Source organism: Equus asinus, chromosome 8, assembly GCF_041296235.1.
Source record: "Equus asinus isolate D_3611 breed Donkey chromosome 8, EquAss-T2T_v2, whole genome shotgun sequence".
NCBI lineage: Eukaryota > Metazoa > Chordata > Mammalia > Perissodactyla > Equidae > Equus > Equus asinus.
In genome coordinates, this window is record NC_091797.1 from 16,634,896 (window position 1) to 16,662,011 (window position 27,116).

The 27,116-nt window shown below is 36.4% G+C and overlaps 1 protein-coding gene across 1 annotated transcript; it reads left to right on the plus strand.

The window, feature by feature from the left end:
- The first annotated feature begins 1,171 nt into the window (after window positions 1-1,171).
- On the plus strand, window positions 1,172-25,606 carry LOC106827057 (cysteine-rich secretory protein 3). The gene is made up of 8 exons (XM_044776835.2): window positions 1,172-1,258; window positions 11,653-11,723; window positions 14,627-14,743; window positions 16,218-16,305; window positions 20,387-20,535; window positions 20,960-21,057; window positions 22,949-23,037; window positions 24,986-25,606. Exons 2-8 carry the CDS (start codon window positions 11,655-11,657, stop codon window positions 25,111-25,113), a joined length of 738 nt encoding a protein of 245 aa, XP_044632770.2. The 5' UTR covers window positions 1,172-1,258; window positions 11,653-11,654; the 3' UTR covers window positions 25,114-25,606.
- Window positions 25,607-27,116: the final 1,510 nt, after the last annotated feature.

Here is a 27,116-nt window from a genome sequence, read left to right on the forward strand (position 1 = left end):
TACAATTCTTATGGTACTTTCTCATAGAACCACCTTTACCTTAGTAAGTCAAACAATCTCTCATAAAATTCAAGCGCAACCCCATAGCTTACAAATGTTAGGGGCAGGTTTATCCAGACACAAATGAAAAGAAGCCATGATATGGGAGGAAACTAACACTTTAGAAATTCTTACTACATGGCAGGCAACTTACACATATTATCTCATTTTATCACAGTTCAATAAAATAATATTATTCCCATTTATAGATGTGAAAACTTATGGACAGAAAAAATAATTTCCCAATATACATTGGTACAGAAATTTAACCCATATCCTTCAGACCACAAATTCCCAGCTCTTAACAATATCCTACATCATTAAGTAGAAAGGAGGATGGGCCCTGAGTGGTTCTGGATCTGATCTTGCCCATGAAACACATTTTCTCACAGCAAAATGATTGCATAGATGGAGATTCCAAGGTGATTTTCTCAAGGTGGCTGATTCAGCTTATTGAGAGCTCCCACGTCACATCTACATGGGGTAAATTACATTTTAGGAATTAACCAGAGACATGGTAGCTGAATGGTTAGCAGTTTTTTTATTTTATGGTAAAATCCATCTTGAGTTCTAAACTCTGTTATAAAGAACATTTAGAAGAATATCCAATTATTTAACTTATTGATTAACTATAATTAAATGATATATCTATCGAGCAGGCACTGGTCTGTTCTAGCAGATTTTTTGCCACATAACTCAATAATGGTAGAATACACATGAAAATGGATACTGTTGAATTATGCATCACGTTGTACAATCACTATGCCTACATGAATACCCAGAAATGCCCACCAGTGTTATGTATGTGCTGCTTATGATTTATTAATTTATACTCCCTCATTTATAAAAACTCAGTATTTGAAATCATTACATTTTAGAGGTAGAAAGAATCTGAAATCGTTAGTCCAAGCCTCTTCATTATCAAGAAGTGGAATGATTAAATAAAGCTTTCCATAGATGAACAGAATCAAATGATGATCATTGAGGAGAATCACAAGATACTGTCAAAACTGCAGTTAGACAACCCGCAATGAAATTTGAGACTATTGGTATGACAAATCCTGTTTCAGACCTGTTGACTTAGGCTTACTTGCACAACCAGAATTTGCCAAAACAGGAAATAGGTGTAATGTATATATACCTCTCTAACCTTCTCTCTCTCCACCTTTCCTCTTCCTACAGGTAAAGCAGACGCTTCACCTTGCTCTGAGAACCAACTGTAAGTGATAGCTCCTTTATTTTACCATGAACATTTCATTATGATAATCTATTTATGCTATGTCAGTGGTAAAATGATATGTAGTAAATGAATCTATGATTTTCAAAACTCTGTTAATAACTTTTTTGAGAGTAATAATCTTACGTAATTAGACTCTTTTTAAGCTAATAAAGTAATATATAACTCTATTATTCCAAAAGCACTTTTATTGAATTTAATATTTAAATGAATAAGTTTACCTTTCATTCTAACATAAGAAATATAATTAATTCCAATGTCTGTGACTTTTAGAAACAATTATACTAGAGCTTCCTTTAACAGAAAAATGGAAAACTGTAGTTATATGTGTGTGCATACTTCTATATTGGTAACTTTAATATTCACAAATGTGGATATGTGTTAATACAGACATTATTAAAATAAGGACAGGAAGTTGTTGCTAATAGGTTTAAATCCATCAAAACAAAATTATAGCACTGACCTTGAGATAAAAAATATTCTATTAAAGATTATCAACATAAGATACAATTCCCCGCATGAAACGTACTCAAATCAAAAAGAAAAAAAAGACTTTGAAAATGTTTCCAATCAAAAGTCAATCTACTCAGGCAGCTACATGCATATAAATAATTTAAGCATAATATACTGTGTATATTTTATATAAGGAAGCATTTCCACATAGAACTTCTACATTTTTAGCAATAAGAAGTGATTATGGATAAAAAAGATACTAAGAGACAACAGAACTATCTAATGACAACATATAAAGAGTTATTTACCTCGTAGAGGGACGATTTTACTTTCAAAGTATTTTATTAATGCTTTTCTCCTCTATGGCTGAATGCCATTCAGGGAACTTAGGCAGAACTTACAATATTGCCAGAGATCAAGCGTTGCCTCTTCTGCTAGTTAAAACCAAAACCAACGTCTGCCTGTATGACTAACCAACCCCCTGGAGGGGAATCAAAGGAAATTAAACTGATGATGCGTTTCAAGCTTAGAGGGGCTACTCTATGATGATTCATTGTAAGGTCAATGGGACCCCTGGACTGAGCTCAGATTTCTAAGAGGAGGAGGTAAATTGAAAGGAAGAATGCCAGAACTCTCCAGTAATGTTTAAATCAGATGCTTCCAAGAATTCCAATGACGTTGTTTAGCAAACTCAAGTAAAAGGAAGGTAACTCATGCCTGGAAAGCAAAAAAAAATGCTTTTTGGGAACCGTCAAGGCAGCTATTATATTTAGATATCTTTACAGATTTCCTACGTCACGATGTCTAGAAGTTTTGTGAACTTCGTATAGTGCTTTCTGTCTCAGAGACAAGTGGTGAGATCAAGATTAAATATTACATTTACAGGTTGAAAATATTGCATCAGATACTTTTCTGGTCTGTGATTGGTATATAAATGTGTCTATACCTATAATGCACACTTTACACACATGTGTGGTGATACTGTTAACAGCAGCTTTTCTGGTCTGTATAATCATGTAAAGCATGTCCATCCCCTTCTTTCAGGATCGAGCGCTGTGAGGCCAAACTGTCTGGCCTTATCCCTAGTTCTTCTGCTGGTTTCTGGCATTTCATTACTAAATTGCTGATGTTGGGACTGCTCGTCTATAAACTGGAGTATCGAGCAACATCATTTACTACCTAGATTATTAGGAGTTTTAAATGAGCCCATAAAGAGTGACACAGTGCTTCCCACAAAACACAGGATCACCATAGAAAGGTATTATGTGTGGCTCACTTAGGGCAAAGATACATGGCCCTGAAAAGCTGCATATAAATCATTTTTCTCTCTTTATAAATTTAATCCTTCTACATTCATCACTATAGGCAAAGCTTAAAAACAATATGGTTTTAGAGGGCCAGGCCTGTGGCTGAGTGGTTGGGTTCACACACTCTGCTTCGGTGGCCCAGGGTTTTGCCGGTTTGGATCCTGAGTTCAGACCTAGCACCACTCAGCAAACCATGCTGAGGCTGCGTCCCACATAGCACAACCAGAAGGACCTGCAACTAGAATATACAGCAATGTACTGGGGGACTTTGGGGAGAAGAAGAAAATAATAATAATAAAATTTAAAAAACTGAAAAAAACAATATGGTTTTATTTTTCTCCATGTAGTGAGCTACATTTTCTAATACCATATACTAGATAATCTGTTCTTCCTCTGATGCTTTTTTTATGCTACCTTGTTTGGTCTGTCTCTTAAATTTTCTATTTACCTCCATTGGTCCATTCGTCTCTTCCTACAATAATATCAAATTTTTGTCAAAGTTTGAAGTCTATTTTAATAACTAATATGAAAAGATACTGAAATTAATTCTTCTTATAAAACAGTTACTTAGTTATTTGTGGGTCAATTAGAATTTTTATTGGAATTATAAAGAATTTTTATATTAGTTTAATTAGGATTGGTATCTTTATTATACTATCACATACCATTTGAGATCATGAAAATCTCTCAATCTATGAGATCTTCTTTTATGTCCTTTACTAGAGTTTTAAAGTTTTCCCCAAAAAGGAACTTTTTATTCTTTGTTATTTCATAGATACTTTATAGTTTCTGTTACTATTATGAGTGGTATCCTTTTTTTTAATCTTGTTTTCCAGTTGAGTGTTGCTGGTAATGGCAATGGTATTTTTTGTAGGTTGATATTGCATCTAGAAAACTTGTTGATTATGTTGTATTCTCTAGATAGATGATCAAATCATTTGAAAATCATAACAATATCACCTCTTCCCTTACAAGACTTGCAAATATTTATTTTTCCTTTATTGCTTTGGTCAGGACATCCCAAATAAGATGTTGAACATTACCACTGACATTAGTCCTTCTTTTTCTGTCCTCAATATTAAATGGAATACACCTATAGTTTCTCCAATAACTATAATATTCTCTATAAATATTTAGCAATAGTGCCATGACCAAATTAATGAATTCCTCTGTTCTCTTTTTTTTGGCTCTAAGTAGAGATTGAATTTAATAACATTTTTTTGCCACATGATTTTTTTATTCCATTAACGTGGTGAATTAGACCAAAGAATTTTGTAATTTTGAATTATCCTTGCAGTCCTGATATAAATTTTACTTGATCATATTTTAAATGTATTTTTGAAGTTGGTGAATTAATATTTTGTTAGGATTTTTGCATTTCATTTATGAAACGGGCATCTATATTATTTACTATTATCCTTATCTGTTTTAGGAATCAATTCCAGAATCACTTCCATTCGCTTCCACTCCTCAGGTTACGCTTTAGGAAGAAACAGCATTGAGAGGAAGTAGTCACACTAATTTATACTCACATAAACTTGGGGGGCCAAGGAGGAAGAGAGGTATGACTATAACAGCAACATAGAGTGGTCCATATGTCTTTTTTTTTTTTTTAAAGATTGGCACCTGAGCTAACATCTGTTGCCAATCTTTTCTTTTTCTTCTTCTTCTTCTTCCCAAAGCCCCCTAGTACATAGTTGTATATTCTAGTTATAGGTCCTTCTGGTTGTGCTATGTGGGACACTGCCTCAGCATGGCTTGATGAGCAGTGCTAAGTCCGTGCCCAGGATCAAACCAGCAAAACCCCGGGCCGCGAAAGTGGATCACATGAGTTTAACCACTCAGCCATGGGCTGGCCCCCCACATGTCTTTATTTCATTAATTCTTCACATCTGATGAAGGTTTTTATGGTTCCATGATGCTATCTTGCTAACATATGGCACAGGGACAGGTGACTCATTCTGTTGCTGTAGAATTTTGCCGTAAAGGGGAAGTAATAATTATCTTGAAGCAAGAGTAGGAACTAAAGAGCTTGTTCTGTTGCTATAGAATTTTGCAATAAAGGGGAAGAAAGGGTTATCTTGAGGCAAGAGCAGGAACTAAAAGGCATTACCATCACTACACCATCAGGCCAGGCACAGCCCCAGGATGCAACACCTTCCTCCACCTCACACTCACACACACACATACACACACACTCATCCATATACACATACAAGGAGTCACGAGAAACTTAATTCTCCTTAGATTTTTTATCTATTTGATACTTTTTGGAAGCCATGTTTCCCTTTTGCTTCTATCATTCCTTCAGTGTTCCTGTGGGGCAATCATAAGAAGCCTACCTATTTTGATGTCCTGACTGGAACAGAACTTAAAAGCTTACTTTTCAAATGGACTCTTTTATGAATTCTTCTCTTAGGAACTAAGCAAATTCTCCCTAGTCTATGATTTGAAAATCCCTATTTCCACAAATTGGACTTTTAAGGAAAGGTATGCCAGTCTAACTTTTGTACGTATATGTTTTTTATCAGTTAATAGGCAGTGATGTTACGTCATTAGAGAAAATAACTTATTTTCTTTTTGAAATGAGTGTTTTAAACTTAGTAGTGGTCCTAATATCAATGTGAAGAAGGAGGAATATGTTACAGTTTAATTGTGTCATATACATTTATGCTTCAAAAAGACACAATTTGCTCTGCTGCCTGTAATTAGCAGTAAACCACCAACACTTGGAATTACAAATCTTTGAAATCCCTGGATTTGGCTTTTCTCTAGTCCCATTTAGGAGAAATTACTAATCTGTTTGTAAAAGGAATATTACTCCTGGCAGAGCAGAAAATCATATAAAAGGAGAGACTGGGTGACTTGCACATAGCAAAATAACTTTTTTTTTTTTTTTTGGTGAGGAAGATTGGCCCTGAGCTAACATTTGTTGCCAATCTTCCTCTTTATTGTATGTGGGATGCCACCACAACATGGCTTGATGAGTAGTGTTTAGGTCTGCACCTGGGATCTGAACAAGAGAACCCTGGGCCGCCAAAGCAAAGCCCAGGAACTTAACCACTATGCCAATGGGCTGGCCCCCAAAATAACTCTTTCAAGACAGATAATTTAAAAGGAATCTAAAGTTTGTTCCTAAGGAAACAGCAGAGGAAATGTATGACTACACACATTTAGAAATTGTCTGCATGCATGTAGAAGACCAGGAAGAGGCGGTTATTTTTCCTAATGCTTTCTGTGTGACTCTGCCAAATGAACGTGCAAATAAACTCTATCCTAGCAGCACCTGCTATTTAGGGCGGCCCCTGGGGAAGAGGGGTGGGGTGGAGCTAAGTGCTTTGGTCTTACAGCTAATTGATGTTTATCATATTTACCTCATCTGAAATATTTAATTCAAGAGTCCTGGGCTATGTTAGGCCCTTCCCCATTCTTCTCCAAAAGCCTCAGAATGAGTCAGGGAAAAGAAGATAAAAATTTATTCTCCACTTTTGCACACATGGGAAAGTCCAAGAAACTCACACTCTGGTACTTAAATGATGGGCTCCCCTAATAATATGCCAAGACTCTGAGGGTGGGTGGGAATCACATCCTGTTCACTTAATCAGGTTCAGCATTATCTAGCATGCTGTCCTGAACAGAATGTGTGAAACTTGATGAATGTTTGTTAAAGGAAAGGGCAGTACCTGATTGCCAATGACTTGCAAAAAAAGAAGGATCTGTCTTTCTCTTTTGCTCTCAAACTCTCCAGGAGGCCCACTTGAGGCCATTGCCAGAGGGATGTATGTGCCCAAGATGCTAGCCTAAGAGGGAATCTTCTGGAGACTTTGAAAGCTCCACCAAGAAGCAAGTACAGAGTGAACCATCTTTAGCCATTAGGCATTTAAAAGAGTATGAAGATGATAGTCTGCCTTTTCCCAACTCACAATCTAGTTATGGAAAGAAGTCAAACGTACATGAAGCAATGAGAGAAATAAGTTCCTGCACATAAATCGCAAAAATTGAACATAATCAAAGTGTACTGCGTGGGTTTTAAATACTCCTATCCAGGGACAAGATGAGTGTTTCTGGAGTTAGCCTATGAGTTTCTAGGGAGAGACAGACTCATAAATGTTCTCGAAGCATGTGGCAAGAATCCAGGTTTGAGGATTAACATGATCAAAGGCATCAAGGGCATATGATCAAAGGATAATGAAGGTATAGATAGCAATCCTATTTGACTAGACTTACGGAAAAAAGATTAATGAATGAAGTCCCTAGTTGGGCTCCCCAGGTGAGCCAACAAAATCTGAGACACAGGAAGTTTACTGAGGAAAGCACTTGGGAAAAATTCCCTACGAAGGGAGGGGAAAGGAACGAGATTAGGCCAAGGTAGAAATCAAGCTGGGATGCAGTCTCATTGGAGGCTTCAGCCGGTCAACTACTTCAGAGTAGTTCTGAAGCTGGGCTGATTTGTCAAAGTTGCCCCTAGTTGGAGCAAAGAGGTCAGCCTTTATAGTCCATCTCTGACAGACAGAGGATGAGGGTGCCCTGGGAAGGGAGCATGATCTTGGGCCCAGCAGCTGTCTTCAGAACAGCCAATCCCTGAAGGCCCTGAGAGCTGAGAGATTTCTGGCAACAATCCCCGCTGAGGCAGCAAGCAACTCAAATGATAATAAAAATAGTAATGTCAATGCCAGGACTTGTACGTGTATGGTGATTTTTTATGTTTTCAAATTGCTTTAATATTACTTGTCTCCTCAAACCTCATAAAAATCCTATGAGGTGACCCTATGTCACAATATTCTAACTTGACAAATGAAGATTTTTCAATTTCATATTGCTAGTTAAAGACGAGCTGGATAAAAGAGCACCAGCGACAACAACAACAAAAACCCAGGCTTCTGAACACTCACAGGGCTCTCTTTCCTTTCCCATAATACCAGGTGCCAAAGTTTAGGTTTGCTCAATCTGGGTCCAGGTAGTCGAGAAATAAAAACGGCTCTTTTTGACACTAAATTTATGTATTTGCTTTATACAGAAATACATTCATTTTTCTTTCTATGCTTTTCCTTTTCTGTCTTCAAATGTTCATTCTGCTCCCCCATCTCTTCCTCTTTTCCACCTAAAAACTACAATATAAATGTAGGGGAGGAAGACATTTCCTCTACCTTCTCTGGGTTCTTCTGGCCAGAGAACGAATTAAATTCACATGAGACAGAATAACAGGAGAAAATTAAACAAAGCTTTATAACATGTATACATGGGAGAGGCTCAGGCAAGCTGAGCAACTCGCCACAATGGCTGAAGCCCCCACCTTAAATATCATATCCAGCTAAAGACAAAGGATGACGTTGGGGGTGGGGGGAGTCAGTTACAGGAGGTTACCAGAAACAGGAATAAGATTATTATAAAGATTTAAGTCCTTGCATTCTGTATTGATAGGAGTTTCTAGAGATAAGGTCATCCCCCTCTTCTTCCTGGTACAGAAAGGGAGGCACTTTTACAGATGGAGATTTCCTTTACAATGTAAATGTCTCCTAACAAAGGGCAAGCAAGCTCTACTTTTCAGTTGCTTTCCTGTGTGCAAGGTAATCAGCCCCAAATAATCATCATGCCAAAGAGACATATCTTGGGGTGGCCAATTCCAGGCCTCCACATAAACAAAATCAACCTTTTCCTATTCCTGTGAAATTTCAATGGCATAGAAGAGCTTAAATTTCCAGAACACTGTAGAAACATCTGTATAATTTGTATTCCTTATAGAACCCTTATAGCAATATGCCACAATTTTGTGGTTCCTGTTCAATTCCCTCTCTTCCCATTCTAGTTATTAAACGGACAAACACACTTCATTAACATGCCAACACAGTTCTCCAGTATTTCAACAAAGTTACATAAAGTTTGTCATAATAGGGTATGTTTTCAATTCAAGATGGATATCCTGAGAAAATATTGGGCTCTTTTAGTCTTAGGAGTTTTATTTTATATTTGAAAGAAAACAGAAAGGATTGACTTAATCGTTAATATTGTGTTAATTTTTTTCTAATTTTCTCAAACATGTTCAGTAATCTACCAGATATTTATTAGCTGCAAAAAGATTTATAGTAACAAACAACTACTTTCGTCAAGGCAGAAATTCATGAAGAGCTTTCTTTCTTACTCAGGACCCCATGCCCCCAAAAAGTATAATACAGTTATTGGGGAATAGATATTGAGATTAAAAGAAATCTTAGGCCTGTCCCAGTTACATACTAACCAGCAGTGAGACTGTCAGAAGGTCACTTAATATCTCTGTGCCTCCATTCTTCTCTTACAAGGACATCATAATGCCTAAACTATTGGCTACACCAGGTTGCAAAAAAGCAACACAGATGATAGGTTCGATAAAGTAAGAGGCACTTTTCCAAGAGTTAATAATGTCTTTGCAATAAAAGTCTTTCCTTTTTCTAATTACTGTAATTGCGATAATGTAGACTTATTATAGAAAATGCAGAAAAGAATGTCTTACCACATGAAGATAAACTCATTCTCTTGTGTTTCTGTCTAATCTCGCGTGTTCCTTGCCTGGTTTTCTGTCTGATCATTAATTTTGTGGGAGAAGAGGATGAGGTTCTGTTTCTGTTACTGTCCTCCAGGAGAATCATAACGTATGCATTCCCAGATCTCCCTCTGCATCAAAGTCATCAATAACACTATGCAATAAAATTTCTTCCATTACTTCAGCTTAAAATTGGCCCAAAATACCTATGTCACAGAATTTTTGTCATCTGTCCATGAGAAAAACAAAACTGCATTAAGATACGGATGCTGGATAATAGTCAGAGGTAACCTGTTATCACAGTGCCTTGTTCTCACACACGCACCTCAAGGCAGAACCGTAGCTCCAGAAGATTTCCAATCGCTACATGTATGGACCTTGGAACTCACTCAGAAATAACCTAACCCTCAAATATTAAATAGGAGAATGTGTATGAATCTGCTTGGGCTAACATAACAAAATATCACAGACTGGGCAGCTTACAAAACAGAAATTTATTTTCTCACTGTTCTGGAGGTTAGAAATCTGAGACCAATGGGCCAGTATGGTCAGTTTCTGATGAGACTTCTCTTCCTGGCTTGCAGACAGCTACCTCCTCACCGTGTTCTCCCATGGCCTCTGTATGCTTGGAGGAGAGAGAGAGAGAGTACCCTCTGGTGTCTCTTCTTATTTAAACACCAATCCTGTTGGATCAGGGCCCCTCCTTATGACCCCATTTCACCTTAACTACTTCCTTAGAGGTCCAAATACAAATGCAGCCATACTAGGGGTTAGGGCTACAACATGTGACTTTCAGAAGAGCACAAACATTCATCCATAACAGAAGGCAAAAGATCTCCCATATACTACTTGGTGTTTTGGGTTTTTTTACTTAACTTTGAAGCATAAGCATTTTCCTTGTTATAAAACCATCATAAACATAATTTTATGCCTGATATACTATAACAAGAGGGTTTACTCTAATTTACAGTCATGCATCACTTAGCAATGGGGATATGTCCTGAGAAATGCATCCTCAGCCAATTTCATCATTACGCAAACATCATAGAGTGTATTTACACAAACCTAGATGATATAGCCTACTACATACCTAGGCCGTATGATATTAACCTTATGGGACCACCATCGTACATGCAGTCCGTTGTTGATGAAATTTCGTTATGTGGCGCATGACTGTATTTAGACATTTTATCTCCCTGTTATTGAGCATGTAATTGATTATGTTTTTACCTTTATAAATATTAATGTGATGAAAAATTTATGCCTAAAGTTTTTCCAGTATACATTATTATTTCCTCAGGATTCCAAGAATTTGAATTAGTGAGGCAAAGGATGTGAACATATTGAGGGTTCTAATACAGATTTAGTCAGCAACCCTTCAAAAGTGGGAAATCTACCTTCTGTTTTTACACCCAGAATTTGGAATTTGAGGCATTGTAATAAAGAGAAAAGTTTGATGTGAATGAATGAAGACACTGGTTGCAGGGGGAGAGAAGAGGAGAATGGTTGAAAGGACTAAAGGAAAGCACTTGCTTCTTAGTAGATTTACCTAGAGTTCTAGGAATAGCAAGTATATGAGCCAGAGTCCTGGCAGGAAAGAAGTGGCACATGCTAACTGGTCATTTGAAGAAATACTAGTAAGGGGATATTTATAAAGGATTAAGCAGAGTTAAGGAAATCAGCAAGGACTAATGCAGTAGTACCCCAGTAATGGTAACAGTTGGGAGCTATTACTACTCCTGAATGGGCAACGTAGGAAGAAACCATTCCTGGAACCTAAAGAGAGTAGCTATGTGGACAAGACTGTGGGACTAGAGTGAAACTGGGTAGTATATCCTTAACATTTATAGGTGTACTTCAAGGGCCTCGGTCAAGTACTTCTGTTCATTCCTTATTGTCCCCATTGGAGCCTTGTTTCTGAGGCTGAATCTATTATCATTCTACTGGCACCAGGTGGCAAGTCTTCTCTCATCATGTTGCTGATAAATTTGGGATAACTGAGATCAATACATTGTTTTGTTTTGTTTTTTCCCTTTGCTCCTCAGAAGTTCATGCACGAAACATTCCAACGCAGGTCTCTATTCCTTTTGTCTTCCCAGCAATGGCATTATTACCAGTGTTGCTGTTTCTGGCTGCCGTGTTGCTTCCATTCTTTCCTGCAAGTGGACAGGTATGGTTGAGGTTGCAAATCCTTTCAGAGCAATCCAAGCAACCTTGAGGGATAGGATAGGAGCTTCTACGAGGAAGAGACTAGATCAATTTTTGAAAGTAAAGGGGCTAGACTGTCCGGTACATTACAAAGTACTCACCAGTTGCTCAAGGTACTCAACATAATTAAGTCTAATGCTGTGGAGAGTAATATGGTAGCTCTCAGTCACATGAGGGTATTGAACACGTGAGGGAAATATGGATAGTCTGAATTGAAGTCTGCATAAATATAATACATAGAAAACTTCAAAGACAGTAAAAAAAAGGGATGGAAAATATTTCATTAGTAATTTTAATACTGATTGCATGATGCAAACAAAATATTTTTAATATATTAGTTAAATAAAATACATTATAAATATCAAATTAATCTTTTTTTTCTTGTATAAAGTGATCACCAAAAAACTAAAATTACATGTAATGCTTTGATTATATTTCAGTTGACAGCACTGGTCTATGGTTTCAAAAACTAATGAAACTCTTTCTGTCTCAAGATCTTTCCTGATTTTTTAAAATTTAATTTATTCACATGTGATCCCCTCAGAATATTAATAATATGTTTGTATAATCTCAAATTAGCAAAACTTCCTCACATACCTCATCACATTAAATTTTCAGTTACCGTGTGAGAATAATTATACCTTTTTTAAATTAAAAAGAGAAGTCTTACTAAAAATATTAAGCACTGGGATTTTTTTCATGGTCTTACAATTAGTACATGTAAGATAAATTGCTTTACTTATTGCTAATATGCTGTGTCATTTTCATAACCCCAAGAACAGGATCAATCTTCCTCTTCAATGACTGGTGGGCAGGTGCCCATGTAAGGTGCTGTCTCCTGATCAGAAAACCTCTGGATGTGAAGAGCTTTGGTCATTGCTGCCTGTTCCCACACTCTTCTTTCACTCTGGGCGTATAGGAAGAGCTAGTACACCTCGGACCAGAGAATTCTGAAAACTGTGTCAAACCTCATTTGGCATTCGGAAATACAGTCATTATGTTAGCATAATCAAATTTCAATCTGAAGACATTTATTCACCACCTAGCACTTCATTCAAGTGGTTTGCTATCTTCCCAATTTCTTTCCTAAAGATTTCCTTTCACGCCTTTTGTAATTCCCTATTATCTCTCTGGTCCATCTCCGAGTCTTTGTTTACACAATTATTTAAAAAGGAGATATCATTTGGTCTTTGGCACCACTAAATGTTTGCTGATCAGATGCTTTACATACCCTCTGCCCAGAAGGTTTTCTGTACTTTCTCAAGATGGCCAGAAAACACTATTCACCCTTCAAAACCCCAATCCAGACCATCTTTTGTGAAGCCTTTCCTAACCTCAGCCAAGGGGAATGAATCCCTCCTTCCCCTGTATCCGGTAGATCCCACCTATCGTTTCAGTTATGTGGTGGTGGAACTAGTTAGTCATTTTGCCTATCTGGTATAAACTCTCCAAGGAGAGATAGATACCATATTTGATCCATTTTATTCTCAACGTTTTTTATATTTCCTGACACCTAAGAAAAGCTTAATTGATATTCATTTTTAAAAAAACCAACAAGGGCATGTTTTCTTTAGTAGAATTTTTATCTACAAAGCAAGATGGGGTAAGGGGTAGAAAATAATTAGTTCTTTCTCAAGGACCAAATTTTGATATTCTTTGAAATGAAACTACTTCACTTTAGGCAGGTTTTTGGAGGTCAATAGGACATATCCAATGTTTTTCATGCTTTGATGTAATTGCAGACATTGACCACTACTGCTATTTCACGAGTGCATCCTTTCTAACTTAGGAATCAGTAGCTGAGAATGTGCTGATTCTGTGGGCACAATGGCGTTCACTATTGGTCCATGTCCTTTGGAACACACAAACAGGCAGGAGAAATGGGCACATAGGTAAATAGTGACAATAATATGCGGTCAGACCTGTGTTCACAGTATTCAGAGAGCTCTGAGGGAACTCAGTATGAGGAGAGGAGAAAATAACTTACCCAAAGGTATCAGGGAAAATCAACACAGGGCCTATCTGTTTAAATTTACACTTCATACTCTTGCTCATGTTCATATAACATCACACTCTTGTGTAAATTTAGGTCTTCAAATTGTGTAAGCCTTATGGAACAATTCACACATTATTCTATGCCCAGGCTTAGACTTCCTGCACATACATACACAACGTTACACCAAAAATATCAGCACCCAACTGAATCCCTTATCAGTTACATTTCTATTACTAAAAGGAACACAGTCAGCAACAGTCCATTAATTGGATGGCTTTACTTCCTCCAAATTACCTTGGAGATTTGTTTAATATTATAAAATTGTTTTTTGAGCAACCCTATAAAATCTGCTACGTAGTAGGTAGACTCATTTACTACAGTACTGAACGCACTTGGACTGGGCTTAAATGTTCTTTCTCTAAACACAGATGCTACGTCAGGTCAAAGTTCTTGTTACATTCTAGAATGAGTCCCCTGCTCCTACCTTTACCACTGCCTTGCTGCAGCCCGATCGAGTGTGAATGAGGATGGTTCCTATCTTGTACCTTTGTCATTATGTTAGCACTCATATGTCTAGAAAAATCACCTTAAGATGTCTCTTAACACGAGAAATTGGTATCCGTGGCCTCAGAGGTGTTTTTAATAGTCATGCCATGAATTACATCCTCACTCTCAAAATGTAATACAATTTCGTTCCTATTTAAAAATGATAGCTTTGGCTCAGATTTATTGGCAATGCTTAAAAATTAATATTGGGTTGAACTGAACATTTTTTAAAATAATCATTGTTCTCTTGAATGTAACTTATTCACTCATCTATGCAATCTTCCAAACTTTAAAAACATTATTCTAATTTGACTTTCCTTTAGCATCCAGGTTTTGCTGCTTTGTCAATCACCAAAAGCGAAGTCCAAAGAGAGATTGTAAATAAACACAATGACCTAAGGAGAAGAGTCTCTCCACTTGCCAGTAACATGCTGAAGATGGTAAGAAGCAGTAACATAAAGAAAGTGGCTTGAACCAGCTGTGATAACAGCAGGCACCTAGTAAATAACATCTCTTAAGAACTTTGTCGCTTGGGAAGTTCTGTCTCTGTTCTATTTCATATGAGCTATGTTATGGGCAAGGAAGAAATTCTGTTTTTAATTCCACATACTATTCTTGCTTATAAATTGTATTTCCTCCTATCATTATATGTTCTATGCACTAGAATAGTAAAATCTGTCAGAAACTACTCCCTCTCATGCCCATTTCAGACTTCCCCATCTTTGTGAAGGGAATTTCTCTTCTCAGAAAAAAAAAAGGCATGCAACTTGAATACAATTTCAGGGTGTCCATGGAGCTCCTGAACCCCCTCCATGAACCCTGAGTTAAGATCCTGGCCCTGAGGTTAGTATGTACCTTCTGACCTTGATAAATGGACTTTCAGACACTTTCACCAGGACTTTTCTGTTTATTTTGATCCAAAACAATTTTCCAATAAGTTCTCTGGGCTGTGTGCAGCTCTTCTTTCCAGCCCCTCTCTGTACAGTCATACTTACAATATCATCCTCCTCCTCCTCATTATTAATGTCCCCTCCACCTGGGCTCCACCCGATATGCTAGATATTTTCTAGGAGGCATCTTAGTAGGGGAAATCCAAGTTTTGTTGACTTAAAGCTTAAAGGAACTCTCTTAAAGGAAGAGAGCACAAAAATATCTTACCATTGGAAGTTTTACAAAAAGAAATGGCCAAACATATTCTGAGGTTCCCTACCACAACCTGGGGAAGGGCCTATGCAAGCGAGGGGCCCAAAGCTTCAGCTTCACTAACTCCATGGGGCAGGGCAGAAATTCTTAATTTCACTTTATAATGGTTAAATGACTTGTTCAGTTTACAGGGCAATTTAAGTTGCGGAGGCAGAATGAAAACCAAATCTTTGGACATCCAATGAGAGGCTGTTAAGTTTTTCTGCTCACTCTCTCTCTTAATCTAGGATCAAGAAGACCTTTCCCTATAGGATCAATGCCACTTGTGGTAAATAATAACCCACTTTGCCAGGCCCAGTACTAAAGGCCACATATCTCCCAAATGTATTCAGTAAAAAAAAGGAACTGGGAATGAAGTATGCCTGCTCATTATTATAGGAAAAATAACCTCAAAACCTCCATGTGTTTGTCAATAATTAGGATAGGACCATTACTAAAAATCTTTAGATGTGCCTACTCTGCTATCATAAATAGATCCTTAACTACCGTAGATTTTTCAGTTACTTAGGGCAGAGATTCAATCTATATTTCTTTGTGGAGCAGAAAAAGGCACATCAAAAAATATATCTTTGATTATGATGATAATCAGAAGATGCATGTACAGAAATTCTTTAATGATGTAAGTCAACCTAGCAACCTCATTACAAAGCTTATGCTCCTTCATGGTTTGAGTCAAATGCATATCTTTTTTCCCCCTCCTTGATTTTTTAGCAATGGGACAGCAAGACAGCAACAAATGCCCAAAACTGGGCCAACAAGTGCCTTCTCCAACACAGTAAAGCAGAAGATCGCGCAGTCGGTATGTAAATTCATAAATATTTGTTGAGTAAATGAACAATTGAAATAATGAGAAGGCATTTTTTGATGTTTCATTAAGAAATATTTGAGAATAAATGTCACTTCTAGTGCTGCCTTTTTCAAGTGAAAGTACCTCTGTGTGAGCAGTAACTCTGAGAAGCACCTGTGCTTACTGAGTGTTTTGCATTTTATAAAAACTGTCTCACGCAGCATCACACTTGTACCTCTACACCATCTCAAGAGTGAAGCAGGTCATATATCATCTCTTTTCTATTTTAAAGACTAGAAAACTATCAGGGGAAAACCGTTTGGTAATTAGTGTCATATATAGGAAATTTAAACTTAGAATTTCTGACTCCTTAGCCAGTGTTCTTTTCATGTTATGCAGCCTGTTTGTGTTTTGAAAACTATCGTTTTTTTTATTTATTAAATATGTTGAATTTTGTCAAATTTTCTGAATTTTACTCAAAAATATTTAACATTAGCATCTATTTTTACTATTTTCTTTTTAATTTTTGATGACAATAAGTTTTTGGTATGTCCTAGGTACCTACAATGCATGCAATACTATATTAGACCTAAAAATAACCTATAAGACATGATCTCTAGATCAAGGAACATAAAAACAATGAGATAAAATATCATATATATGAATTATTAGATAAAATTTTTACAGGCACACTTCAGAGATATTGTGAGTTCAGTTCCAGACCACTGCAATAAAGTGAATATCACAATAAAGGAAGTCATGCAAATTTTTTGGTTTCCCAGTGCATGTAAAAGTTATTTTACACAATACTGTAGTCTCTTGTGTACAATAGTATTATGTCTAAAATACAATGTACATACCTTAATTAAAAGTACTTTATTGCTAAAAACTGCTAACCATCATCTAAGCCTTTAGCAAGTCAATCTTTTTGCTAGTGGAGGGCTTTACCTGGATGTTGATGGCTGCTGACTGATCAGGGTGGTGAAGATTGGGGTGGCTGTGGCAATTTCTTAAAATAAGACAACAATGAAGTTTGCTGCATCAACTGACTCTTCCTTTCATGCATGATTTCTCTGTAGCATGCAATGCTGTTTGATGGCATTTTACCCACAGCAGAATTTCTTTCAAAATTTGAGTCAATCCTCTCAAACCCACCACTGTTTTATCAATGAAGTTTATATAATATTCTAAATCCTTTGTTGTCATTTCAACAGTCTTCGCAACAGCTTCACCAGGAGTAGATTCCTTCTCAAGAAACCACTTTCTTTGCTCATCCATAAAAAGCAACTCCTCATCTTTTCAAGTTTTATCATGAGAGTGCAGCAATTCAGTCACATTTTCAGGCTCCACTTCTAATTCCAGTCCTCTTGCTATTTCCACCACATCTGCAGTTACTTCCACTGAAGTCTTGAACCCTTCAAAGTCACCTATGAGGGTTGGAATCAACTTCTTCCAAACTCCTGTTAACGTTGATATTTTTATTTCTTCCCATGAATCACAAATGTTCTTAACAGCATCTAGAATGGTGAACCCTTTCAAGAATGTTTTCAGTTGACTTTACCCAGATCTATCAGAGGAACAGCTATCTATGGCAGCTATAGCCTTATGAAATATATTTTTTGAATAATAAGACTTGAAAGTCAAACTTACTTCTTGATCCAGAGGCTGCAGAATGGATATTGTGTTAGTAGCCATGAAAACTATATTCATCTCATTGTACATCTTCATCAGAGCTCTTGGGTGATGAGGTGCATTGTCAATATTGTCAAACAGCAATATTTTTAAAGGAATCTTTTTTTCTGAGCAGTAGGTCTCAACATGGGCTTAAAAGATTCAGTAAAGCATGTTGTAAACAGATGTGCTGTCATACAGGCTTTGTTATTCCATTTATAGAGCACAGGCAGAGTAGATTCAGAATAATTCTTAAGGGCCCTAGGATTTTCAGAATGGTAAATGAGCCTTGGTTTCAACTGAAAGTCACCAGCTGGATTAGCCCCTAATAAGAGAGACAGCCTGTCCTTTGAAGCTTTGAAGCCAGGCATTGACTTTTCCTCTCTAGCTATGAAAATCTTAGGTGGCATCTTCTTCTAATATAAGGACATTTTGTCTACACAGAAAATCTGCTGTTTAATGTAGGCACCCTCATTAATTATCTTAGGTAGCTCTTGTGGAGAACTTGCTGCAGTTTCTCCGTCAGCACCTGCTGCTTCACCCTGCACTTTTATGTTATGGAGATGGCTTCTTTCCTTCAACCTCTTCAACCAGCCTCTGCTAGCTTCAAGCTTTTCTTCTACAGCTCCCTCACTTCTGTCAGCCTTCATAGAATTGAGGAGAGTAAGGGCCTTGCTCTGGATTAGGCTTTGGCTTAAGGGAATGTTGTGGCTGGTTTGATCTTCTATCCAGACCATTAAAACTTTCTCTGAATCAGCAATAAGGTTGTTTTGCTTTCTTATCATTCATGTGACAGCTGGAGTAGCACTTTTAATTTCCTTCAAGACCTCTTCCTTTGCATTCACAACTTGACTTACTGGCATAAGAGGCCTAGCTTTCAGCTTATCTCATCTTTTGACATGCCTTCCTCAGTAAGGTTAATCATTTCTAGCTTCTGATTTAAAGAGAGAGACATGTGACTATTCCTTTCACTTGAATATTTAGAGGCCATTGTAGGGTTACTAACTGGCCTAATTTCAATATTGTTGTGTCTCAGGGAAAAGGGAGGCCCAAAGAGAGGTAAAGAGATGGGGGAACAGCTGGTTGGTGGAGCAGTCAGAACACACACAACTTTTATCAGCTAAGTTTGCCATCTTATATGGGCATGGTTTGTGGTTCCCCAAAACAATTACAATAGTAACATCAACAATCACAGATCACCATAACAAATATAACAATGATGAAAATTCTGAAATATTGTGAGAATTGCTAAACATGACACAGAGACACTAAGTGAGCAAACGCTGTTGGAAAAATGGTGCCGATAGACTTGATGCAAGGTTGCCACAAACCTTCAATTTGTAAAAAATGCAATATCTGCAAAGCACAATAAAAGGAAGTGCAATAAAACAAGGTATGCCTGTCCTTAGATTATTAAAAATGATGTAGATATAGGCAAGCCCAATTTGAAAGCAGTAAATAACTCATCTGTTTTGAGGTAGGGCTGCCATTGTTATTTGTATTTTTGATACTATAATTTAATTAAATTATGAACAGGGATGACTATACTCAGTAGAAGATTGAAACAAATGGTCTTGAAGATCCCAGTCTACTGCTACAATCTTAGTTTTGTTTCTTCCCCTGTTAAAGGAGCTATCCAAGAGTAGTTTACACTCCCTTTAAGTAGCATGTAGATAATACATTTCAAGTCATCTAAATATAAATATCAATTTCAAGGCTTGAAAAATATATTGAAATGTTTCTGGGCTGCAAGGCACTTCTTTCCTAATTCTTTGAGGAGAAGGAGAATTTGGCCTGTGATGTTCTGATTTGCTGATTAAGGGGAGATCCATAAAACTGAAAATCTTGTCCCTCCTAGTGTCATGTGCTTCATGCTTGGGGCTCTTAACAACTGAGTATAAGATTTTTTTCAAAATCCACAGCAAATAACAATCTTAAACATCTATTGAGGTTCCTATATAAGAAAAATTTCTAGTGAGTGTGGGTGAGAGTAGGAGAAAAATCATGAGTTGATATTTGCCTTCAGCTGGCTTATAATACAAAGCTGAGAACACATGAGGCATACACTCATGAAGAATTTAATGTGTAAATGAATGAATCTAGGGAGAGTAGATATTAAAGAAAGAGGACTTCATCTACTTGAAATTTCACATGTTGAGTCCAGCTTCATGTGTTAGGCATATCTGACTTCTTTTCAGCTTACAGCTGATAAGGAATTCCCTTATGTATTAATCCACAGTTAGCAACTATGGGCACTGAGATTGAAGAGTAAGGACTCTGATTATAAATATATATATTATATATGTGTATATATATATATATATACACATATATAATACACACACACACACACACACACACACACATTAGTCATTGCATGCTTTAGTATTGCTTTCACCGTGAATGATCTGTTTCTTCTTAGGTACAATGAAATGTGGTGAGAATCTCTTTATGTCGAGTATACCTAATTCCTGGTCAGATGCAATCCAAAATTGGCATGATGAGGTCCATGATTTTAAATACGGCGTGGGGCCAAAGACTCCCAATGCAGTAGTTGGACATTATACCCAGGTAAGGGGAACAAATGAAAAACCCTCTGCTGTATATGCCCTAAAAAGAAAGCTTCTACAAATTTTGACTGATTCCAGTGTTGAATTTGGCAGAAGATCTCAAGTGAGTAAGGAATGGTCTTGGTATTTTGTGGGTATTTCAGCTGTGAGCTGTTATTTGTCAAAAGCACGCAGGCTCTTGGTAGGGAAACATACTCTGTATTTTTCTAATAGTCTAAATAGATAAAGTAGTGACTTTACATGGAAACACAATGTTTTAAAAGATTTTTACTTTGATTCAACAATTTAACTAGATATATCCATAAGCTATATGGAAACAAAATACATCAGTAACATTCTTTTCAGTTTTGTATTTCCTCCAATTTGTTTTTTGATATTTCCTTCTTCCCTAATGTACTCTTGTGTCTTCACTTACGGATTTGCAGGTTGTTTGGTACTCATCTTACCGTGTTGGATGTGGAATAGCCTATTGTCCCAAACAAGGAACTCTAAAATACTACTATGTTTGCCAATATTGTCCTGCGTAAGTATATACTTTCGAATTTGCTGTCTATAATGCCACCTGCAATTTAATATTTTTAAATTATAATAAACAAATGAGACTAAAAAAGCATATTTCAATAAAGTGGGGGATAAAGCTTTACAAAGATTTTCTAAATTTAAGACACAATCAACTTCTCAGAAAGAAGACTGACTTCTCAGTTTCAACTATAATATTCTGAAGTTCTCTTTCTTCATGTCTAAAATGATTTGTCTTCCCTCTCAATTGCCTCTCCAAGGCTCAGGGTTGCTCCATGGGCGTGTGTAGAGTGTAGTTCTCTGGAATTGGTTTTGTGGTTATGATTAAGTTCACACACTAGAAAGTGAAAGCTTGATGGTTTGGCCAGGGATGAAGGTGAGGTAGCAAATGGGATGATATTTTACTGATTCCAGACTTTTGTACTCGAATGTTCCTACTCCTGCCTATCTAAAAATGCCTACATTACACCATTAAGAATTGATTAAATCTTGGGCCTCAAAGGCTTTTCAAGAGACTCATATATTTCAAATTGTCAAGAAAAGGTAATATCTTAAATCTTTGTTTCTCAGAATTTAACATAAAATGCTCTGAAGGAACCACCCATTAAGATCTTGATTTATAGCAAGAAATATACCCCTTCCTTAAGCAATATGTTTGAATTACGCACAGAAAATCCTATGAATCTATTGAAGATATATTCACAATATATCTGTTAGTTTTAATTTATTTTTAATATTTGAAATTCCTTCCACTGGAGAGAGAGTGTCACCCCAAACCAAGCTTCCTATGTGATTTATTTTGAGGTAGGGATCCAGTTTGAGAAATGTGACCTTCAGAGTCATTTTCCTGTAGGTGCCTGTTAGGGTTTAGTAGAAAGAATTGAAGGATCCGAGGAGAAACATCCAAACTCACTGCCTGGCTGTGAGTAGGCACATCTGGAGCCAGGCATCTGAAGTGAGAGCTGGAGCGAATAATGAGGGAAAGAAGGAATGAGAGAACTTCCAGAACACTTTTATATATATTTCACGGTTTTCCAAGGGCTCCCACACATCCAGCCATGTTCTGTGCAGGGAGACTGAGATAGAAATGCATTGCCTTGGGATCTTGGTGCACTTGACACTATTGAGATTTGGACTCCCATATATTTTCAAATGAACAAAATGCCAATAAGATAATGATCATCAGTGAGTTACAAGTTAGTCATTCTAAGGTGATTACAACCTAGATATTGGTATTTATTGAAATGTTTTTTAATTAACATTTTTCTTTTGTTAAACAGAAAAATCTCTTACACACTACCTCTAGAAACTCACAAACCTTCCCCAGCTCTCCCTGCCTCCACCACACATCACTAACTACTTAAATATCACTAACCCCATCTAGAGGTCAAAAATATGTATACTGGAGCTTTATCGTCCCGGGTTCATATTAGAGAAATTATGGTATTTCATCATTTTTAAAATATAAAATGGTTGTAACGTAATCTTTTCCATACAGCAGCCCCTTGCCCCCAGGAGCTTCTCCTCTCTTTCTAGGGGGTATGTGCTACCCCTAGCCAGCTAGGGGTGTATTGCCTTACTGATTTGACCAAGTGCATTGGGAGATGAAGAGAGTGTCGCCACATGGAAATACACTCTGAAAACCCTAGACTTTAGTTACCCCAATTTAGTTGCTCGGCCTGCAGAATTATAGTCAAGGAGATGGGTCAATGTGGGAAGTATTTTCTTAATTTGTATGTTATCCGCAGTGAACATTGGAAATTGTAATTTTTCAGTTTTGTTAACGTAAGTAAAAGCATTTAACAACCATATATATTTGTAATTTATGCTGCCCTTAGAGTAGAAACTAAACTGCAAAGTGAAAAATATTTGACATTATGTATTTTAAATTCCAGTGGTAATTATGTGAATAAAATAAATACTCCTTATGAACAAGGAAAACCTTGTGCCCGTTGCCCTGGTAACTGTGACAATGGACTATGCAGTAAGTTTGAAGTGATTAACTTCCTATTTTAACAAAGAGTTGATATTGTTTTTTCTTTTTATGGATAAAGAAATCTCCTTAAGTAATCAATTTAAATAATGTCTTATGCAAAACACAAAATGATTATTCAACAGAGTGTGTGTTTAAGTAAACATTTTACACACTTCAATAACCTACACATTATTTGTAATGAAAAGAATATTACTATATGTTAGATAATAAAATATCTACCATCAATGTGTTTTTGTGACTATGCAGAGCTCATAAATATTAACCATACATGTTTCTGGTAAATAGTTCATCTCATTAAAGTTACTATCATTATACCAAAGGTTGTATTTTGAAAGAATCAAATGCATAAATCTAAGGATAGAAGACCATGTTATGGCTCAGTCTAGACAGGCAAACCAAATATTATGTCTCTTTTCTGTTAATGAGTTCATCATGCTGGTCATCTCACTTTTTTTTTGTAATTGGGATCATAGAGCATAATTCAATAAATGATCACTTGCCTTACAATTTGATAGTAGTTTTGTACATTTTTAACGACAAAATCTAATTTACGTAGAGTATTGGCTCACACAACTCACAAGGACATTGTTGCCAAAGGAGAGAATAAAATAAATGTCATATATATCATTTCTAAAATTGTCATGAATAGAAGTAAAAATAGTTGTTGGCTTTTTATAGTTGGGATACTTTTATTAAAATATTGTGAACAATAGAGTTGACTCAAACATCGAGATTTTTTTCTTTCATATGCATTCAACTTTAGTCAGCATTCTTTCTGACTGAGTGGTAATTCAGAATATCGATGATATCAATTTATAAATCAATTAAAGAGGGAAAAAGTTAAATATTTATACCTCTGCTGAATGCTATTTGCTAAGGAGCTTGGAATTTATCCTATTAGCAATAAACACTCAATTGAAAGATTTTAAACAAAAAAGTGACAAGGCCAGAATCATGTTTTATAAAGAGCTTTCTAGCAATAGTTTGTGGAAATAATTGGAAGGAAGCCAGCTAGAAAACTGCTGAAAACCATAGGTTGAAAAAAAATGGATGTCTTTACTGCATTACTGACAAAATGAATGAAGAGAAATGGACAGGGATGAGAGACAAGAAGTAGAATAGCCAGTGTTTTTTACCTGTGCTCATTGAGTGCTGGTCAGAAGTAGAAAAGAGGAGTTCAGGTTGATTCAGTTCCTGGCCTAAATTACTGAGTAGTCAGAGAGCCATTTCAGTGAGATTGTGGGAGGGGTGTAGGGAGACCATATCCAAGAATTGTCAGCCTTATGGGTAGTGTGATGAATTTAGTTTGAGATTTGTTGAATTTGGGGCCCCTGGGGAACATCTGAGAAGAAATATGAGAAGGAAAGGGGGCATATTATCATTGTTTTACATCTTTATTTTCCCATAGAAATCACTTTCTCCAGAAAGAAAGCACTGGAGTCTAAACAGTGATGCCCATTAGTGTGACATGATGGAGATGTTCTCAACCAGCATGTGTCTTACTAGTGGCCACTAGTCACATGTGGCCTTTGAACACTTGAAATGTGGCAAGTAAGAATAAGGAACTAAATTTTTTATTTTATCTAACTTTGAATAATCTAAATTTAAATGTCTACATGTGGCTAGTGGCTCCCATATTAGACTCTGCAGGTGTAGAGAGTTTTCTTATATTCATTTTACTCTCTTGCTGAGGTAAAAATGTAGGTCAATTCATTTAGAAACATATCACCAAGTTCAAAATAAAAAAGTGATGGATTAATCAGTGAATTCAACCAAGCCAAGTCATATGTCCCACGAGAAGTGAAAGGCCCATCATAGTGTAAGTGACGCTGAGCTTTGTCCAGTCCTACCCCACCTCATGCACTTTGAATGTATGGATTATGTTGCTGCCACTGAGGAAAATGATAATGACGTAACTAATCTGTTTTTGTTACAGCCAATAGCTGCGAGTATGAAGATCTCGTTAGTAACTGCGATTCCTTGAAGAAAATAGCTGGCTGTGAACATGAATTGCTCAAGGAAAACTGCAAGGCTACTTGTCAATGTGAAAACAAAATTTACTGAAGTTCCAGTGTGCATTGCGCAAGACTAAGTGGAGAAGGGCTGCATCCTTTTGTTGACACATACCAGAGGGGAAATTATAGGCATGCTAGTTGCAAAGCTGATTCCAAACCATAATGCATCTTTTTCTCCTGGATCTTTACAGAAATCTCTTCCATACAATGATTTACAAAATCAGAGTAGTCTGTGATGACAACTTTGGGCTTTGATATAAATTTGGTACTTTAAATGTAATAAATTGAATCAATTGGAGATTTTGAAAGTTGTATAACCATAAGACTTAGGTTCCTAGAACTTTGGATTAAAACGAAGAATTACATGTTTCCTGAAACAGCATGCCCCCCAAAAATTTACAGACTAACAAATCATTGTTATTCCTAATACATGATTTTTTACCTGTATAAAGAATGAATTCAAAGATTGACATGTACCTTTCTCTTATGGCCTCCTCTTTAAACAAAAGTAATCAGTAAGAATAAAGAACTTACCTAAGCAACCACGTAGATGTGATTCTTGTGCAATATTTTATAGTATTCATAATTAGCCCTCATTAGATTCAGTTCAAATAAATGATTATACAGAGCAAAATTTCCAAAATATTTGCCGACGAAATTAAATTTTAACAAAATGGAATCAATTCTATTTTTACTTGCTTTTTGACATTTTGAACCCCTTCCTACTGGTTTAGTTGATAAATAACAAAAATGGAGCATTATCTGACAGCATATACAAATACAATTTTCCAAGGGAAAAAAAGAGAAATAATAGATACTTTAGAGAGATTTACCATTTATAAGTCTTTGTACACATTCTCATTTAGGATTGATAACAACAAGGTGAAGTAGGCCCATTTCTGGATGAGAAAATATACTCTAAAAATCTAAAAATAGTGAAGGAGGTGTTGAAAGTAGTCAGGATATAGTTCTGGTCAGACAAATGGTGAACTAGCATGAGCTGAAGATGCCTCTAAGATAAATAGATCATTGAATCATCCTATACTCATTAAAGAAATTGACTTCATAATTCTAAAGGTTCTAAAAGGGAAATTTCCCAGCTTAGGTGGTTTTACTGAAGAATTATACCAAACATTTAAATAAGAGTTAACATTCAAAATCAAACTTGTGTTTTACCATATTAGCAGACTAAAGAATAAAACCATTTTGTTTACCTCAATATATGAAGAACAAGCATTTGATGAAATCTAATATCCAATCCTGATAAAACTCTTAGCAAACCAAGAATAGAAAGGGAGTTTCTCAATTTGATAACAGGAAGGTATACACAAATGTAAAGCTAACATCATGCTTAATAGTAAAAGACTGAATGTTTTCCTTATAAGATCAGAATAAAGGCAAAGATGTCCACTCTCATCATCTCCATTAAACATTGTACTGGTTATGGCCAGTGAATCAGATAAGACAAACAAAAGGCATCCAATTGGAAATGAAGGAGTAAAACTATCCTTGTGCACAGAAGAAATGATAGACATGATCATCAATCTAGAACTAGACATACATGACACGGACACTTGATTTTGACAGTGGTTGAGAGGCGCCACAATGGAGAAAGAATCATCTTGTCAACAAATAGTGCTGGAAAAATTGATATCCATATGTTAAAAAAAGAAAAAACAACTTTGAGCCAGACTTTGCACTGCATCCAACAAGAAACCCCAAATCTATGAGAGACCTAAAAAAAGAAGGCAGAAGACATTCAGAAGAAAACATAACATCTTTGAGGCTTTTGGTTAAGCAAAGATTTCTTAAGTACAATGTCAAAACAATCTATAAAGGAACAAAATGATGACTGGACTTCATCAAAATGAAAAAATTCTGTTTTTCAAAAACACTGTTAAGAGAATGAAGAGGCAAGGCCCGCCCCAATGGCCTAGTGGTTAAGTTTGGTTTGCTCTGCTTCAGCTGCCCAGGTTCAGTTCCTGGACATGGACACACACCACTGTCTGTCGGTGGCCATGCTGTTACAGTGACTCACATACAAAAAAACAA

Bases quoted from the DNA above. Each gene is read 5' to 3' on its own strand.
- LOC106827057 (XM_044776835.2), top strand. From the start codon at position 11,655: ATGGCATTATTACCAGTGTTGCTGTTTCTGGCTGCCGTGTTGCTTCCA. The intron at 14,744-16,217 runs GTAAGAAGCAGT...TTGATTTTTTAG, and splicing joins CCAGTAACATGCTGAAGATG to CAATGGGACAGCAAGACAGC. The intron at 23,038-24,985 runs GTAAGTTTGAAG...TTTTTGTTACAG, and splicing joins CTGTGACAATGGACTATGCA to CCAATAGCTGCGAGTATGAA.